Source organism: Microtus ochrogaster, chromosome 18 (assembly GCF_000317375.1).
Source record: "Microtus ochrogaster isolate Prairie Vole_2 chromosome 18, MicOch1.0, whole genome shotgun sequence".
Classification (NCBI taxonomy): domain Eukaryota; kingdom Metazoa; phylum Chordata; class Mammalia; order Rodentia; family Cricetidae; genus Microtus; species Microtus ochrogaster.
The window spans coordinates 6,839,345-6,857,069 of record NC_022020.1 but is presented as its reverse complement, the minus strand read 5'-3'; the positions used below and the strand labels follow the sequence as shown (position 1 = coordinate 6,857,069).

General features: G+C 40.9%; 1 protein-coding gene across 1 annotated transcript in view; it reads left to right on the top strand.

The window, feature by feature from the left end:
• Positions 1–17,725, top strand: part of Osbpl1a (oxysterol binding protein like 1A) — a 196,079-nt gene that overhangs the window by 39,869 nt on the left and 138,485 nt on the right. Inside the window, exons 6-12 of the mRNA XM_005355774.3 lie at positions 2,962–3,047; positions 4,498–4,642; positions 7,322–7,383; positions 7,481–7,525; positions 9,067–9,140; positions 9,242–9,305; positions 14,473–14,571. Of these exons, the coding sequence (XP_005355831.1) occupies positions 2,962–3,047; positions 4,498–4,642; positions 7,322–7,383; positions 7,481–7,525; positions 9,067–9,140; positions 9,242–9,305; positions 14,473–14,571 (575 nt within the window). The remainder of the gene's footprint in view (positions 1–2,961; positions 3,048–4,497; positions 4,643–7,321; positions 7,384–7,480; positions 7,526–9,066; positions 9,141–9,241; positions 9,306–14,472; positions 14,572–17,725) is intronic.

The following is a 17,725-nucleotide window of genomic DNA, read 5'->3' as shown; positions in this document are numbered from 1 at the left end:
AAAAAAAAAAAAAAGTCAAAACAAGCATTCAGCGAGGAAAACATTCCTAACATTGAGGTCACTGTTCCCATAACTGAAACGTCTATCTAAAGAGCACATGAAAAGAGCAGTTCGGGGGGCCTCTGCCCTAAACAGGAGCAGTTGCTTTTCATTGGCTGAGTCAGCAGTCTTCTTTGTGTACCATGAATAAACACAGGACAGGAAATGCCCAGGGACATTTCTGAATCCTTGCCCGTTTTTCCTCAGTTGTGAACCTTGAAATAGCAGAAATGAGTACTAGTTTATTCCATTTTTTCATTTTATAAAAAGATTTTTCTGTTATGTATACAGTGTTCTGCCTGCATGCATGCCTTCCAGAAGAGGGTACCAGATCTCACTACACATGGTTGTGAGCTATCATGTGGTTGTGGAACTGGAACTCAGGACGTCCAGAAGAGCAGTCACTGCTCTTAACTTTGAGCCATCTCTCCAGCCCCCATTTTTTCCCTTTTTAAAGTCAGGAGTATGGCTGTGCACCACCTGATTGCTGTTAGGCAGATACACTTTATGCCAGACACTCATAAATGGTTGGGATAATCAAGGGTGCGGATGAGTATCCTGCTTCCCGGAGGGTAATGCTAAGTGTGTCATGCACAGGACTGAAGGGAATGCTCTCAGGGTACTCAGAGGGAGAGTGAGAGGAAAGAGTGGACAGAGCAATGCCAACCACAGAAGAAGCCGCCAAGAGTCTATGTGGAGAGAGAGAAACAGAGATAGACAGACAGATAGATGATAGATAGACAGATGATAGATAGATGTCTTCAAACCCTGTCTTGAAAAACAATAGATAGCTAGATAGATGATAGATAGTGCTTGGGAATAAAAATATGATGTTGAAGATGATATGTGTAACTGTAGTTAGTTATTAGTTCCAGCCATTCCTATGCAGTGTATGTGTTTGTTTAAATGTGTTTTGAGTAACAGCACACAGTAGTGACTAGCTCTTAATAAACATCCCTTTCTCCAGTTACCTGGCTCCTCATTGTCTTCTCTGCCCAGGAGAAGAGAATACTAGGAAGCCTTCCTTAGCCAGGAGGACTGTTAAGGAATGACTCTTCTGACCTTTGTGTATACATGTTAAGCTGGATTGCCAAGTATTTGCATGAACTTGCTTCTTGGTTGTTGTTATTTTGAAACCAGGTCTCATATGGTCTAAGTTGGCTTTAAACTGGCTATATAGCAGAGGGTAACGTTGAATTCCTGATCCTTTTGCATCTGTGTCCCATGTGTTGGAGTTACAGGAGTATACCACAATACTTGTCTAAAAAGACATTTATAGGCCCTTGTTTTGCAATGCTAAGGATTTAACCTAGGACTTTGTATATGATATGCAAGTTCTTTACCACTGAGCTAAACTTTCAGCCTGAAACAGTGGCAGCAGCCACTGCCTCCTCCTTTGTAAACAGTACAAGTCTGGGCAGATGAGAGCTTGTTGATACAGTCCACTCTCATCACATTGCAGCCGCTCCTCTGCATATAGGATTTCAGAACTAACATCAGAGACAGCAGCCTGGAAAGTCCTAGCCCTCCACTCTGTGGCCTTCCTTACCTCTGCATACCTGCCTTGTTATTTGTCTGTCTGTCTATCTAGCTATTGTTTTTTAAGATTTTTTTTTTTTTGGCGTAGCCTTGCCTGTCCTGGAGCTAACTCTGTAAACCAGGCTGACCTCAAATTAACAGAGATCTGCCTGTCTCTGCCTCCCTAGTGCTGGGGTTAAAGGCCTGTGCCACCACTGCTCGCCTTCTGCTCTGTAATTTATAAAGTAACACCTATCTTAGTGGTTACAAAAGAGTGCTTCTGTTACATAGAAATACAACTCATGCTTTTTTGTAGAATTATGTAAGTAATTTGGATTCTTATAAAATAAACAAATACTTATTTGATTTGTACATCTTACTACCAATTGCTATTTCTTCTTACTACTTTCCCTTCATAAGATTTGTAGAAATTACAAACCCCATTCATCTTCTTTCCCTGATAGATATAGTAGTATATAGTAGTATTTTGATCATCAAAAGTTCATAATTGTTTGCTAAGTGTTATAAATGAGTGAATCCATAATGTCCTTTGAATTGAAATTATAATTTCACCTAAAATTGAAGAAAATGGAGCTCACTGGAAATGAAAAGCAGAACTCCCAAATCTAAATGCATTTGAAATTCAGTTCAAAACACTTGTATTTTCCACACTGTGATGAACTTATTCTTTATGCACCTTTGTTAAGTAATTTTATTTATGGATTTTTGTGTATATCTTTGTACATGAATTCCATGTGTGTATGTTGTATACCTGCAGAAGCCAGAAGAGGGTGTCAGATCCCCTGGAGCTCAAGTTATAGGTGGTTGTAAGCTGCCTAAGTGGGTGCTGGGAACCTATGGTCAGACTTTCCTTTGGGCTGCCATCTCACTCCCAAATAAAGACATGAAGACTTCTTACTAATGATGAGAGCTCAGCCTGTAGCTTAGGCTTGTTCCTAACTAGTTCCTGTAATTTAAATTAACCCATTTCTATTCATCTGCGTCCTGCCATGTGGCTCGTGACTGTTAACCTCTCCTATTAATCTATGTCCTGCCATATGACTTGTGACTGTCAACGTCTCCTCCTGCACGTTCTGCTTCTTCACAGTCTCACTGGTGACCCTTTTGCTCCTCAATTACCTCCCCCTCTTCCTTTCTTTCCCTGGAAATACCACCTATACCGCCTGCTTGTTATTGGCTATTCAAGTTTTATTACACCAATCACAGCAGTACACCTTCCCCACAGTGTACAAATATTCCACAGCAGACACCCAGCTCAGGTCCTCTGCAAGAGCAGCCTCTTAACTGCCCTCTTTATAATATGATGACTTTATCTTTACCTCTGTAAAGAACTTTTCAATAGGATTGCACTAACTGTAGAGTAAGACCTTTTTTTCCTTGCAGCTGTGGAAAAGACTCAACAAAGGAAGCTTGAAGAATTGCTTTTAGAAGCAGCAAGAGAAGGGAGAACAGTCGAAGTATCAGCTCTGGTAACAAGAAGCATTATTTTTATATGTTAGGGGTTTTCCTTAAATGTTATATTCATAATCGAGTCACTGTGGGAGGAAATTTCTTATCGTCACAGGAGAAGTGTGACACATATACACTCGCCTGGCAGCTAAGCCAGGGAATAGTTTAGGAGCTTTACCTGCTGATGGATCTCTGAATTTTTGATTTATTTCCTCTTCCCCAACCAAAAACCTGATGTTTAAGAACCCAGTTTCTCATAGCAAATAGCTAAGGTAAAGAAAATTAATTTTTTTCAGATTAAGCCCATATAAATTTGAAAAAAATAGGTGCTCTCAAGCAGAAAGTTTTCTCATTTTGATGAGCAGTAAATTCTGAAAGCGCATTGTCCTTCAAGAAGAGCAGCTTACCTGGAAGGGACAGTGTTGGATTAGTACTCAGACAAACTGACCAAGCTGACAGCTTCTCTGTTCTTCTGAGACCTACTTTCCCGTTTTTACTTCCTGCATGGTCTCATTAGATAAGGAGACTCTAAATTTGTTCTGAATTCAAGACTAAAGCATTGCCATTTGCTTTAAAGTTATTTCAGTCCCCTCAAAAACACTTCTTCGGTTTCTAAGTATAGTGCCTGCAGCGTTTTCAGGGTTTTGTGAAACGGAGACTATATAGAGCTTGCTAGCGCAGTGAGGTGGGAACCTTGACATTTCTGCTTCTAGCATCTCTGAATTGGACTCATCTTGGGGACTGTTGGTGGGTGCCTGATTTATAGTTTTGCTGTCACAAGACGGCAAGCATGTTAGTGAAACCTTTTTTGTTGTTGTTTTTGTTTTTTTTGAGACACAGTTTCTCTGTGTAGTCCTGGCTGTCCTGGAACTTGATCTGTAGACCATACTGGCCTCAAACTCACAAATATGCCTACCTCTGCCTCTGTGTGCTGGGATTAAAGGCATGCAGCACCACTGTGAATCTTAATGTGAGGGTAGGTGGCTGGCGCTGCTGTCATGTATGGTGCCAGGACAGACCTCAGATCTCCTGGCTCCTGAGGACAAGCACGGCAGGCTGAGGAGTGGGCCAAAGGGGCAGAGTCTAATTGCGTGAGAGCTCTGCTGTCCCGTGGGCTCTGCTGTCCCATGGCTCTGCTGTCCCGTGGGCTCCTCCTGTGGGCTCCACTGTCCCGTGGGCTCCTCCTGTGGGCTCCGCTGTCCCTTGGGCTCCTCCTGTGGGCTCCTCCTGTGGGCTCCGCTGCCCCATGGGCTCCGCTGTCCCATGGGCTCCTCCTGTGGGCTCCGCTGTCCCGTGGGCTCCTCCTGTGGGCTCCACTGTCCCGTGGGCTCCGCTGTCCCATGGGCTCCGCTGTCCCGTGGTCTCCTCCTGTGGGCTCTGCTGTCCCATGAGCTCCTCCTGTGGACTCCGCTGTCTTGCAGGCTCTGCTTGAACCTTTCTTTGGTATATAATCACGTGTTTCTTTGTTAGCTCAGCAGGCCCAGTCCTCCCAATGTGAACTGCGTGGATCAGTTAGGAAACACCCCCCTGCACTGTGCTGCTTACCGGGCCCATAAACAGTGTGCCTTGAAGCTCCTGAGAAGTGGAGCTGACCCCAACCTGAAGAACAAAAATGGTGAGCATGCTGATGAAAGTCAACCTTGGTCATTTTGACTCTATAAAATGAAATCAGTACTATTTAAAATGATTTTGTTAAAGCCTTTGATGAATTAAATTGTCTTATTTTAAAACATGAACATTCACAAATGTAAAAGAGTGACATTTTCTTCTCCTTTAAGATTTAGCTAATAATGCACTCCCTACTCCAAATGAGACCAGTATTGACCAAGGTAATCCTTTCATCAGGGAAATGATAGGTACAATTGATTCATGTTCCATAAGGTTACCACCAATACTGAATTAGAGAATTTTGAACCGCTGTTTTAGGAGAACCTAGGGTTAGATTATCCTGGCATTTTCATCCAGGGATCAGTATACAGCCTTGTTTTATGAGTGTCACTGTGTAAGATCACCTTGTGTAATATGTGTTGCCAATCCATTAACACTTAGATCATGGCCAACAGTGCCTCAGCCTGAGCACAGCATCTCTAACTCAGGTCTCCCCTTTAAGGCACAGCACAGTCTTGCACTTAGGAACCCAGCCCAGCATTTCAGCATGGTTGGGGGCCATTTTATATGAGAAAGTCGCAAGCAAAACACTCTCAAACATGGCACTAGATAGACTGTAATAGGGACACGTGGCTCTGCTTGGACTGAAAGGAGAAAATCAAGTTTTACCCTGTTCCACTTCAGCTTGTAGAACAAATTGCAAAAGCTAGTGTTGGGTCATTCAGATTTTTCACCATTTTGGAGATACCTGTGTATATCCAAAAAATTGCCTCAAATAGTTGACTTTGGGGTTTGTACATCCTTTTTAGCAGCATGCAGATTGGAAGCTGCTGATGGGATAGCCTTGTTTTGAATGCTTTTTATGCATTTGTGCTTTTCTTCTGGTCATTCAGTGCTGACCGTGGTCCTGCTGTGCTGTGCAGATGCATAGGACGTGGGAAGGTTTTTAGGGTCCTAGCTAAAGCACTGTTGGGACTAAACTGAAATTTCCTTCCATGCAAGTTAACTTGAAGAGACATGACATTTTTATTGAATTTTCCCATCAGTGAACAAAGATGTTTTATTTTGTTTTGATAACACTCTCACACATGCACGTGCACACATGCGTGCATGCACACATTCCCTGTGAAATCGCTGGTTATAAGTTCATATAGGTAGGGAGCCTCCTCCATTAGTTCTAAGTGTGCTTTATTGAATTCTTCTTGTGTGCTTGGCCCTTTGACACTGAGTCCAGAGATGAGGCTCTGAGATTTCATCTAGTTGGCAGCAGCTCAGAATTTATTTTTGGCATCAGGGCAGAATTCTATGAAGGAAATCATATTATCGTGTCTCCCTCTGTGGGAAGGATAGTTTCTCAAAAGTGCCCTGCAGATCGGATGAAAATACAAAATTGGCAGACCGTTATCTTTCTAGGTGCTGTGTAGAAACACTGAACTGATGACTGATTTCTCAGTGAACATTTAAAAAGGGTTTTCTCCTCCCTGATGAAGAGGATGCCAGCAGCCACAGCTGAGTCAGCAGTTCTTAAGTCACACCCATGCTTGTCTTCTCATCTCTTCCCACCCCTGGTTACCTTGGGGCCATTCCAGAGAGCTGCCCCACCGTTCCCTTGGTAAATATTTGATGTTAATAAAAGAGGACTCCTTAAACAACCTCAGCCCATTGGAGGTGATTTATTATGCTAGAATTGTATAGTGTGTACAATTGTATGGCATGCAAATTTCTATGTTGGTAGAGCTGTTAAAACCTGAATAAACAATAATAGATCAATCAGTTAATATTGTAATTTCTGAAAATCAAGAAATAACTAAAGTTTACACTTTTAAACGTTTAAATTAAAGAATTTAAATATCAGTCAGATCATATTATTCCTAGTCTTAAAACCCTCCAGAATCTATCCATCGTGTAGAAAACACAGTTTACTTATCGTGGGTTTGTGGACATCTGACTTGCCATTTCTCTAGTCTTCTGTTTTGTTCCTCCCTCAAGGCTGTCGCATTAGCTGTTACCTGTGTCTTTATAAGATCCTTTTCAGTCTAATCATCCCTGTCTCAGAGAGGTCATCCAGGATCAGTCCCTCACCTTCTGAAGTGGTGCTATTGTCTGTCAAATCTGTCATTAATTAAATTAGCACACCATGCTGTATTACCTGTTATGTCTCTTTTATTATAAATTTATTGCCATCCTCTATGTTGTTCATTGCTAAATCACCAATCTTAAAATGGTAATTGGCACATAACAGAATTTTATGAAAAGAAATAGAAACAAATATAATAATATGACCAATACATACCAGGTGTTTGCTGTTTTTAAAAGAATTAAACAGCTAACCAGAAGGTAACAAGTAAATATAAAGCTTAAACCAATCGACTATGAGACAGTTGGTCTGTATTGTTTTAAACTGATAAGCTTGTTGCAATTTGTTATTCAGTCAGAAAACTAAAAATAGTAATTTAAGGTCAGAAAACCTGACTGGGCACAGAACCAGTACATAGTGTTCTGAGGAGAATTAAATTTTCTGATCTAAAAGGAGGCCTTAAGGAACCAAGAGGGTGACTTCTGCAGGTGAGTTTGGTTTTGTCGGTGGTGAGGAGTTTTTGAAAGCATGAAAAAATATTGTATGGTAGAGTTATATGATTTTTTTTGTGTAGTTGACATAGTGATTTTTCCTGTGAATTTTACACAGATCAGAAACCTCTTGACCTTGCCCATGGTACTGAAATGAAGCATATTCTTGTTGGTAATAAGGTGCGTATTGGTCAATTCATTCAGTGAGTTTTCAGGGGGAAATTGAAGGAATGCTTACGTTCTGTCGATGGTCTTTAATGAGATGTGTTTCCAGCAGGTCCCCTACAGAGCGCTGCGGCGATATGAAGGTCCTCTCTGGAAGGTAGCGTTGCTGGCTTAAAGTAGGGAGCTCCAAAGATTCTTACTGCTTTTTCAGTGATTTCAGACATACAGCATGTCCCTGACTGACAATGGTCTGTGTCTTTATTAGGGTTTCGATTGCTGTGAAGAGACACCATGAGCACGGCAACTCTTATAAAGAGAACATTTAATTAAGTGGGGGCTCACTCACAGTTCAGAGGTTCAGTCAGTTATCATGGCAGGGAGCATGGTGGTGCACAGGCAGAGGTGGTGCTGGAGCTGAGACTGCTTCATCTTGCAGGCAGCGGGACATCAACTGAGAGTCTGCTGCACGGTATCCTAAGTATAGGAAGCTTCCATACCCGCCCCCCACTGTGACACCCTTCCTCCAACAAGGTCACACCTCCTAATAGTGCCACTCCCTATGAGATTATGGGACTATAAGATTATGGGGCCAATTACATTCATAGTACCCCAGTCTGATTTATGAGGTTTTGACTTTTAGTGCCATTAAAAGGATATGCATTGATAGCAAGTATACTATAATTTGTAATTTTGATCTTTTCTTGGCCTGGTAGTGTACTAGGACATTTTTGTGCTACTGGTCAGTGGTGGTGAGCTGCAGTTCACAGTCAGCCATGTGGCCTTGAAGGCAGCAACCGAGACTGCACAGTGCTTTGTTGCCATGATACTTTGCATAGCGTGTTGTATGTTTTTACCACCCTGCAGTGGTGTACAGCTTGCATGTGCAGGCTCAGAAAGCTCTCCACTCTGAACCACACCCTTTTAGTTATAGTATTTTCAAGACACGATTGGCATACCCAGTCATAAGTTGAGGAGGCTCTCTATAGATGATCGAGACCTGGGATCTGATATTGGAAGCCACTTTCATACTCTTGCATTTCGAGAGGCTTCCTTTCATTGCATCACCACTTTATTTAGGCTGGTTGTCTCTACTTTAAAGTAAGTTGAGCAGAGAGTAGCAGAGGAAAATATTTTTTCTCATTAAGTTGTAATTGTAATATTGTTTTTTGTTATAAACATCAGATTATGGAGTATTTCACAGAAAATTAGTTCCAGAATTGTCCTAGGAAGGACATTTCTTGGTTGTAAACATTTCTGTGTTTTAGAATTTAGTTGTTTTTTTAGAGTCAACCCTGGTAGCACTTAGTATTATGTTTAGATCTGTAAGCAGTCCCTGTATATGAAAATTTTGCATTTTGTAATTATATAAAATGAATTTAGGTTAATTCTTTTCTGTAGACAGTCATTCACAACTTTGAGGGAATTGTGCTCAAAGCCCAGAACTGCCGTTTTCTGTAAATAGCTCTGAACAGACCTGCTAGAGCTGTGTACTGTGGCCTTACCAGTGTGGCGTCTTTTTGTGCCCTGCAGTGTACCCTGTAGTGAGGGGCTCTCATCATTGCTCAGTTTCATCACTGCTCATCGTCAAGTCCTCCTCCTAGCTGACAGGCTGTGTCTGTTTGAGCTTAATTCTCTTCGTTACTTACATATTTGAATCCAGATGCATCAGCATGAAAAATCTTTATCATTTTCCTGTAGAGTTCAAGATTTTTTGGCTGGAAGTTATTCTGGGTAGTGTTAGAACATGGAGTTCTTTCCTGGTATAGGAAACAGTAAGTATTCTTGTGCTTAATTTCAAAGTTTAAATTTTCAAATACTAAAAATTTTTATTTAGCTCTTTTTCTTTGTCTTAATTTAATTTTTGTTTTTGAAGGTCTGACGCAGTCCATAATACTTACCGCCAGGGATGCAAGCACCTGACTCAGGCAGTGTGCACGGTAAGAGGAGACTGCTTAGTGCAGACTATAATCATTGCAGAACTCTGGAGATTCATGGGTGTATGTGTGTTTTTACACTTAAGAATAAGCAAAGTTAAAAAATCTCTGTTTGTGCACGTGCACCCCCCCCCCATCATCCTGTTTATTTCCATTGTAGTGTTAGAAACAGATCTGTAAGCATCTAGACAGAGTGGTAAACATTGGCGATACACATGTGTCTTTTTCATGGTAAAATCTGGACGATGGAAGCATCTCTGAGGCTGCAATAAACCTGAAAGCCCGTGCTGATGTCAGGACTCTTAAGTTCTTTGTACGCTTGCAGTTGTTTCCTCTTACTCTCCAGGAGCCTGAGCTGTCTCTGTCTACTGATGCACAGGCATCCTTCAGTCCAGTAGTGGAGCAGGGCAGAGCGGCTCATCTGCCCTTAGGTGCACATCCCTCGCCTCTCCCATGCCAGTGCTCTTGGAAGGCTGCAGGCTGAGTTCAGAATACTCTGTGACTGAGTCGGGTCCACTCACAGGTCCTCTCGTCTTGTCCACTCCAACCCGTGGGCCTGTGAAATTTCAGGACACTACTGACCTTGCCCTTTGCTCTTCTGTTGGTGCCATCCTGCTGGTTCTCTTCCGTTCCCACTCTTGATTCTTCTGCTCTGTACTCAGGTGTTTACCCTGTTGGGATCTTTTTATTATTTCATTTTTCACAAAACAAACTTGTTAGTTTCTCCCCTTTCATTTTTAACACTTATGTCATTGACTTCTGTGGAGTTGATTAGGTTCTGTTGTGTTTGCCTCTGCCAGTTCTATAACTTCTAATTTCTTATGCAATGGTTTGCTTCCAGCTTCATCTGTGAACCATATCAGCACAAGCTAAAGAGACTCATTGAATACTCATACTATAAATAAATCAAACTATGTTCAGTTTCTAGTGTCTTAGGATAGACACCTAGGTTGATCGAGATCTCTTATATAGATATCCTTAACCGACCTTTAAAAATTACAATAAAATTTCTATAATATAGAACTTAACATTAACTATTTTAAATTCTGTGGTTCAGTGGCATTATGAATGAATACTGCACTGTTCTGCTATTTTGAATAGCACCTGGCTCTAGGAGTTTTTTCATGTTCCCACATTAATGCTCTATTGCATACAGACTTCTACACCCTCAGCTATTGCTGTCCATTGCTATACTTCTGTTTCGAAGGACTTGACATTCCAGCTACCATGTATAAGTGGAATCATGTTTGTCCTTTTGTGATGGGCTTTTTTCACTTAACATAGTGTGACATGTTGATAGAATGTCATTCTTTTACCTTTAATCCCAGCACTCAGGAGGCAGAGGCAGGTGGATGTCCTTGAGTTCAAGGCCAGCCTGGTCTGCAAAGTGAGTTTCAGGACAGCTAGAGTTGATCCACAGAGAAGTCCTGTCTCAGAAAACAAAACAAACAAAAAATTGTAGTTGTAGAAACAGCATACCTTATAAATTCCTGTTTTAACTGTTGTCAGTGCATGGTTCAGTAGTTTTAACTGTACTCAGTTTGCTATGAAACAGACTTCTAGAACATTTTCTCCCATGACTAGACTATGCTTATTGCGTATTCCCCATTTTTTGTCTCTGCAGACGCTATTAGCACCATCCTGCTTGCTGTTTGCTTGCTACATTTTATTTATTCATTATTCATCTGTCAGTGGACAGTGATGTAATAAACATGGGTAGAAATTACTTTGAGAATATATTCCTAAAAATAGACCTGCTAGTTTACATGGTGGTTGTAGGCTTGGTATCTGGAGGAGCCCTCTCTACCAGAATAGCTTGGCCCTTTATTTTCCTATCAGTAATGCTGGAGGGTTTCATATCTCACCAAAGCTGCCTACTGTTGTTTTGGTTAGTGGCCATTGTGGTGGGTGTACTGTGGTATCTCATTACAGTTAGGATTTGCCTTTCCCCATCCTGGTGCTGTTTGGCATCATTTAAATGCATTTTGAACAACTGTGAACAAATTTTGGAGAAATATCTGCTTAAGTCCTCTGCCTGGTGTTCAGTTCAGTTGTTTCTTTTTGATGTTTTGTCCTGTGTTCTTTCTGAATAGATATTTGTACACATAATGATGTGGTCTTTTTTCCGCTCTGAAAGATCTTTTCATTTGAGTGATCATGTCCTCTGATGTACAGAGGATTTAGATTTTGACAGTCTCATTTACCTGTTTACCTTGGTCACTTCTACAGCAATACTATGTCTGGGTTAGCATTTCAGGCACACGTCATACAGTTTCCATCCCTTACATTTCCTTTCATCAATTTCATAGTTCAACTTTTGACACTAGGAGCTGATGTACTTGATTTTTGGCATGCCATACAGTACAGTTCAGCTTCACTCTCTGCTGTGGGTGTCCAGTTATGCTCCTCCGCCCCCAGCATGCTTTTTAAAATCATTGACGATACATGAGGTCTGTCTTACTGCGTTGTGTCATGTACCCACATATCATCACAGTTTTCCTCACTGTGGCTTTGCAGTGTGTTTTAAACTGAGGAAGTTTTGGGCCTCAAACTTCTTCATTACTTACAGGATTGTTTTGTCTGTTTGTAGATTGTTGAAAATCCATGCAGATTTTATGGAATTCCCAGTCATTATTTTTTCACTGTCGCTATGGGAACGTCTTTTCTGACCGTCAGTAGTGCTGCACTCAGGGCTTGCCGACTTCCAGCAGCCTCAGATCACCTTTCAGCATTGTGAGTGCTACCCAAAGGGAGGCTGCTTCATGCAGCTCGGGCTCACGTGTAGGGAGGGTAGTTGACTTGGAACTCCTGATCTTTCAGTCTCCACCACCCAAGTGCTAGGATTATAAGCATGCACCCCCATGTGAGGCATAAATATAAAATTAAAACAAACAAAAAATCAAACTTTAATTTCTTGGATTTAATTTGGTTTCTCATAGTTTGGTGGGATTTTGTTGAGAACTGGGATTGAACCTAGGACCTTGTGCATGCTCCCATAGTTTCTTCAGGTTGAAACTTAAAGCAGTGAGACGGAACTTCTGTACTAACAGTTTTAAACCACATTTTGGTATTTGTAGCTGTTTTGGTTTCACCCCCACTAGCTTTGGTAGTTCTTTTCATTATCATTGAAGAGATTTTCTAATTTCTGTTGTGATGATTGTCATTTAAAAGATTTTCTAATTTCTTCTGTGATTTCTGCTTAAAGTCAGTAAATAATTCTAAAAATTAGAAGTGTGATGTTTAACCCCCAAATAATCGAGCTTTTTGGGTTTCTTGTTCCTGATCAATAATTGCATTAATTTGGAATATACACTGTATGATTTCCATTTTATCAGATATACTGACTTTGTTCAATAGCTCCATTTATGGACTGTAGTAGTAGTAGTACATTTGTACTCACAGCTCTGCTCTTCAAAGCTTTTGTTGCCTTTGCAGAGAATATTGGTTATTTCCTAGCACCTGTGTAGATGGGTCACACCCATCTGTGACTTTAATGCCAGGGGATCCGGCACCCTCTTCTGACCTCTGCAGATACTGTACCAATATGGTGCATATATATCAAAACATGTATAAAATTGATACACATTAAATAAAATGAATCTTTAAAAAGAGAAAATATTTATTTCACTACTCTTAAGTAAAATATTATAACAATAAATTGTGTCATGTGATATTCACATTGTTTATTTTCTCTGGTTTATCAATGGCTGAAGTATTAAGATGTCATCTCTGTGTGTGTGGAGTTTTATATCTGTAACTGTTTCTGATTGCAGACTTGTTGATGATGATTTCCTAATTGACATTTTATTTTGAAATTGATTTTGTTTTATGTTAATATGACCAGCCTGGCCTTTTTGTTACCCATTTATTTTGAACCATCTGTCTCTTGTGGGTGGGTTATACTTTAGTTCTTTTTCCATTCCAGCAGTTTTTGACTATTTTGGTTTGTTGAGACAGGATTTCTCTGTGTAGCCCTGGCTGTCCTGGAACTCACTCTATAGAGCAGGCTGGCCTTGAACTATCAGAGATTCACCTACCTCTGCCTCCCAAGTGCTTGGATTAAAGGTGTGCACCACCGCCTGCCTGGCCAACCTTTGAAGTTTACTTAATCATTTTGAGTGGTTTTGTTTATTTGTCTTATTAGGTCCCTTCCAACGATATCCTTAGTATAATGAATTTTAATGTTCTGGAGAGTGGATTCTGTTATGGTCTTTATTGAATCATTTTCTTGGTTTACTCTGAAGTGTAAACCAGAGTCTTGGTTCAGACTGATCTAGTCTGGTGATTTGTTTTCAATCTGTTCTGTGCGTGTGTTCATAGTTGGTTAGTGATGTGAACAGAGGGTTAGCTAGGTCTCCAGACTGTTTCTTCAGTGATCGTCCTGCTCTCTTGGGTGGTTTTGGCTGTCCGGCTTTGCCTTCTTAGTTCTCAAAGACAGCTGACTGCCTCCACTGTGCCCTTGCAGTGCTCATCTCCCTGTGTGGGCTGCAGGGGAAACACCTTGGGTGATGGGCATGAGGTCCATAGATTCTGACTGGGGCTTCCAAGAGTGTCCTTTCTCTTGCCTGTGGATGGTTGTTGCCATTCCAGTTTTGTTGTGGGTGGGGTGAGCAGCGGAGGTCTACAGAATTGTTTCATAGTATTCTCTACTGGCATTCCTGTAGTAGAGCCTTGGGACAGAAGTTCCTCCTTTATATTTAAATACCCTCCATTTCTAATTTTTTAATAAAAAAATTATTTCTAGTTCTTTTTACCTCCTTTACCATGTCTTCATCAATCTTACCTACCAATTACTCCTGTATACTCAGCACAAACATTTTCTAGAAAGAAAGAAAAATCATTCAAGAATGGTATGAAGAAATTGGAGCTTTGTTATGTAGAAGGTTGTACAGCTCAAGTACATCCTAATTTATACTTACTGGGAAGTAAACCTAATGCAGCAGACCCAGTGAACCATGGGTACTTTCCTGGAGTGACTAAGGTGATGGCCAGATTGGCACGGATAAGTTGCAGTGCTGAGTCTTCTAGGTGATCTGCTTCTTTGATTTTTATCAGCTTTTGAGAGTGTTCATAGTACTTACATTGTGTTAATATGTTGACTTTTGTGATGGATAATTTCAGAGACTTTGGTTTTTAGTGAGTGAATGTTTTTTGACTTCTTTGTATCCAGGTGAAACCCACAGATAGTTGCCTCTTCTCCATCAGATGCTTTGACGACTCGGTTCATGGCTTTAGGGTTCCTAAGAACAGCCTTCAGCAGTCACGAGAGGTAAGCTTCTCATGTGTCAACTCCTTTAGCTTTCCCAGAACTCAAGCATATTTCCTTAGTATTAACATTGAAGATCTTGTTGATTATACTTATTAAAAATATATTTAATGGAAATGTGAGGCCAGTGAAATCTCAGTGGGTAGAGATACTGGCCACCAAACTGATGATGATTTCCTCTCAGGATCCATGTGCTGGCACACATAGACTTGGGAATAAGTATAGCTAAAATTCTTAAAATAATTAAGATTTACTTGTTTATTTGTGTGTGTGTGTGTGTGTGTGTGTATTGTATGTATGTTTGTGCATGAGTACAGCTGTGTGTGTAGAGATCACAGGACATCTTTTGGGAATTGATTCTTACCTTCTACCTTGATGAACAGGTTGTTTCTCTGCTGCTCTCTGTACTCCAGGCTAATTGATCTGCAGGCTTCTGCGTGACTCTTCTGTACCTCTTCGCATTCCACTGGAGTGCTGAGGTTTCAGATAGGAGCCGCCACATCCAGCTGGGCTCCAGGAATCACACTCCAGTCACCCGACTTGTGCTCCATCTCACCAGTCCCCACTTTTTAAATAGAGTTTTTGATGTATTTATTGTTGTATTTTCACTTTGTTTGTATCTGCACGATCATATGTATGCTAGTGCATATGCAAGACAGAGGAAGACTGGGGTGTTGTTCCCCAGGAACTGGCCACCACCTTTTGGAAAGAGGATTTCTTACTGACCTGGAAATTTGGTTCTTGCCCAGTAGGTCAGAAAAGCCAGGGATCCCTGGGAATCATCTGTCTTATGCCTCTCTGGCCTTTTGCAAACATTTTAGATATTGAATTTAGGTCTTTGTACTGGTGAGTTATTGTGCTAGCTCCCCAGCCCTGACGATGATACTTTTTATTGGGAATAATCCTATTAAGTTTTTAAAATTTGGTACAGGAGTTTTAGTTGTTAACAAGTAGTATTTTCTGCTTCTAATTTTTTGTTTTGGTTCATACTGACTTTGAGGGGAAAAGATTAAATGATTGTTTAAAAGCGTAGCCCTTAAACTATAAGAAAACTATAGCATTAAAAAATTGCCCAAGAATATGCAGTTTGTATGTCAGAAAATATGAAATCGAATCCAAATGTTGGGAGGCTAATTGCAGTATAGTCTAAGCCCACTTCACTCTCCCTGACTTCTCCCACATTTTCCTCACCTCCCTACCCACCCAACTTTGCATACTTATCTCTCTCTCACACTATCTCACGCCTAGGCTGTTTCAAATTCTGGCTCTATGACTAGATCAGCAATAAACAAGGATGATTTTGGGGTCTGTATCTAAGAGTGATATAGCTGGATCTTGAGGTAGGTCTAATCCAGTTTATACACCAGCAGTGAATAACTGTTCCCCTTTCCCCACATCCTCACCCATGTGCTGTCATTTGTTTTTGATGTTTGCTTTTCTCCTCTGGCAGTGTGCAGAGTGCCTTCCAGTACCATGAACATTAGTCAGTAGGGGTGAAGGCTCTAGGTACGCACCAGCTCGGTTTCTCCATGAGTTGTCTAGATGCTGTCTTCAGCAGTAAGGCCTTACTATCAGTTTGTGAAGAGCATCCCATAGTTTTGCAATAGCCTGGATGGTCTGGGTTGTCCATCTGGCCCCTTAGGCAAGAAACATGATTAGATGTAAGCCATTCCCCAAATTAGAGGTTTCAGTTGTTGATGAGAGATTCTAGTTGGGGCTTTGTCTCTCCTGTTATTTGGTGATTCCATTTAGATTTTTTTCATATATGTGGATATTTTAAGAAGTCCTACTGTTAGGTTTTCATACAACCCCGTCAAATGGCCCTTATATTTAGCTATTCTTTCCTGTATTCCCTCCTTCACTCCCCTCTTCCCTCCCCCTCCCTATTTGATCATCTTGTTCTACACCTACCTCCATCCATTAACTGTCTATTCAATTTATCCTTCCTAGAAAGATCCACCCCACCAAGTCCATTACCCTATACTTAACCTCTGTGGTTCTATGGATTGTAGCCTGTTCGTTGAATGAGACTTAATAGTTAGCATCCCCACATAAGTGAATACACAACATAGTTGTTGTTTGTACCTCACTAAGGATAGTTGTTTTAGTTCCAACTGTTTACCTGCGAATTTCACAATTTCATTTTTTAACAGCTGAAAAATATTCCATTGTTTAAATGTACCACATTTTCATTTTCTTTATCCATTCTTCTGTTGAAAGATATCTAAGTTGTTTCCAGTTTCTGGCTGTTATGAATTATAGCAGCAATAAACATGGATAAGCAAGTATCTAGAATGATATTGCTGAACCTTGCGGTAGATCTAGTCCTAGCTTCCTGAGAAACTACAGCACTGGTTTCCATAGTGCTGTACAAGTTTGTACTCTAGCAATAATGGACGGGTGTTCCTCTTATTGTAGAGTACACAGTTTAAAGTATATTTTTATGATTCTCTGAATTTCCTTTGTGTCTGTAGTAATGTCCCCCTGTACTGACTGGCTCTGCGTGTCAATTTGACAGATTGGTACTAGTGTAGTGAGGTGTTGCTGTGGCAGTCTTGATGATGCTCCAAGGAGGACTGTGGAGGGACTTTGGAACTTTGGGCTAGAAGAATCATCGAGTGTTAAGAGCTCTGTGGGATGTTCTGTGGGAACTTGGAAGATGAGAATGTTGAGAGCAGTGCAGAGGATGGAAACCTGGCTTGTGAAGTTTTAGAGGCAAGTTTAAAGTCTGTCAGGGTCATTTGTTATTTTGAATTATGATTCTTTGGCTCTGATAGCTGAAACTGAAGAATCAGCTGTGATTAACAAGCTTCAATGCTAGTTGTCTGAAGTTGAGAAATTAGTGGTGAAGAAGAGACTATCGTCACTGAGGTGAAATCTGGGAAGTGTTTCCTGAGAGCACAGACAAGCTGTGTTTGCTGTGGAGGGTGGAGCTGGAGAAGTGACCCAGACCCGTGGAAGAGTTCAGATCATGAGTGGACCCCAGCCATTGGGTGGTTGAAATTTGGTTTTGCTTTGATTTTATTGTGGCTGTGCCCTGATTTTTCCCTCTTGAAGTAAGAAAGTATTTAACTGGAGCCCACTATTGAGAGATTTGAATTTTAAGACTTTGGATTTTAAGATGCTAGCTATTTTAAAGGGACTGAATTTTTTTTTT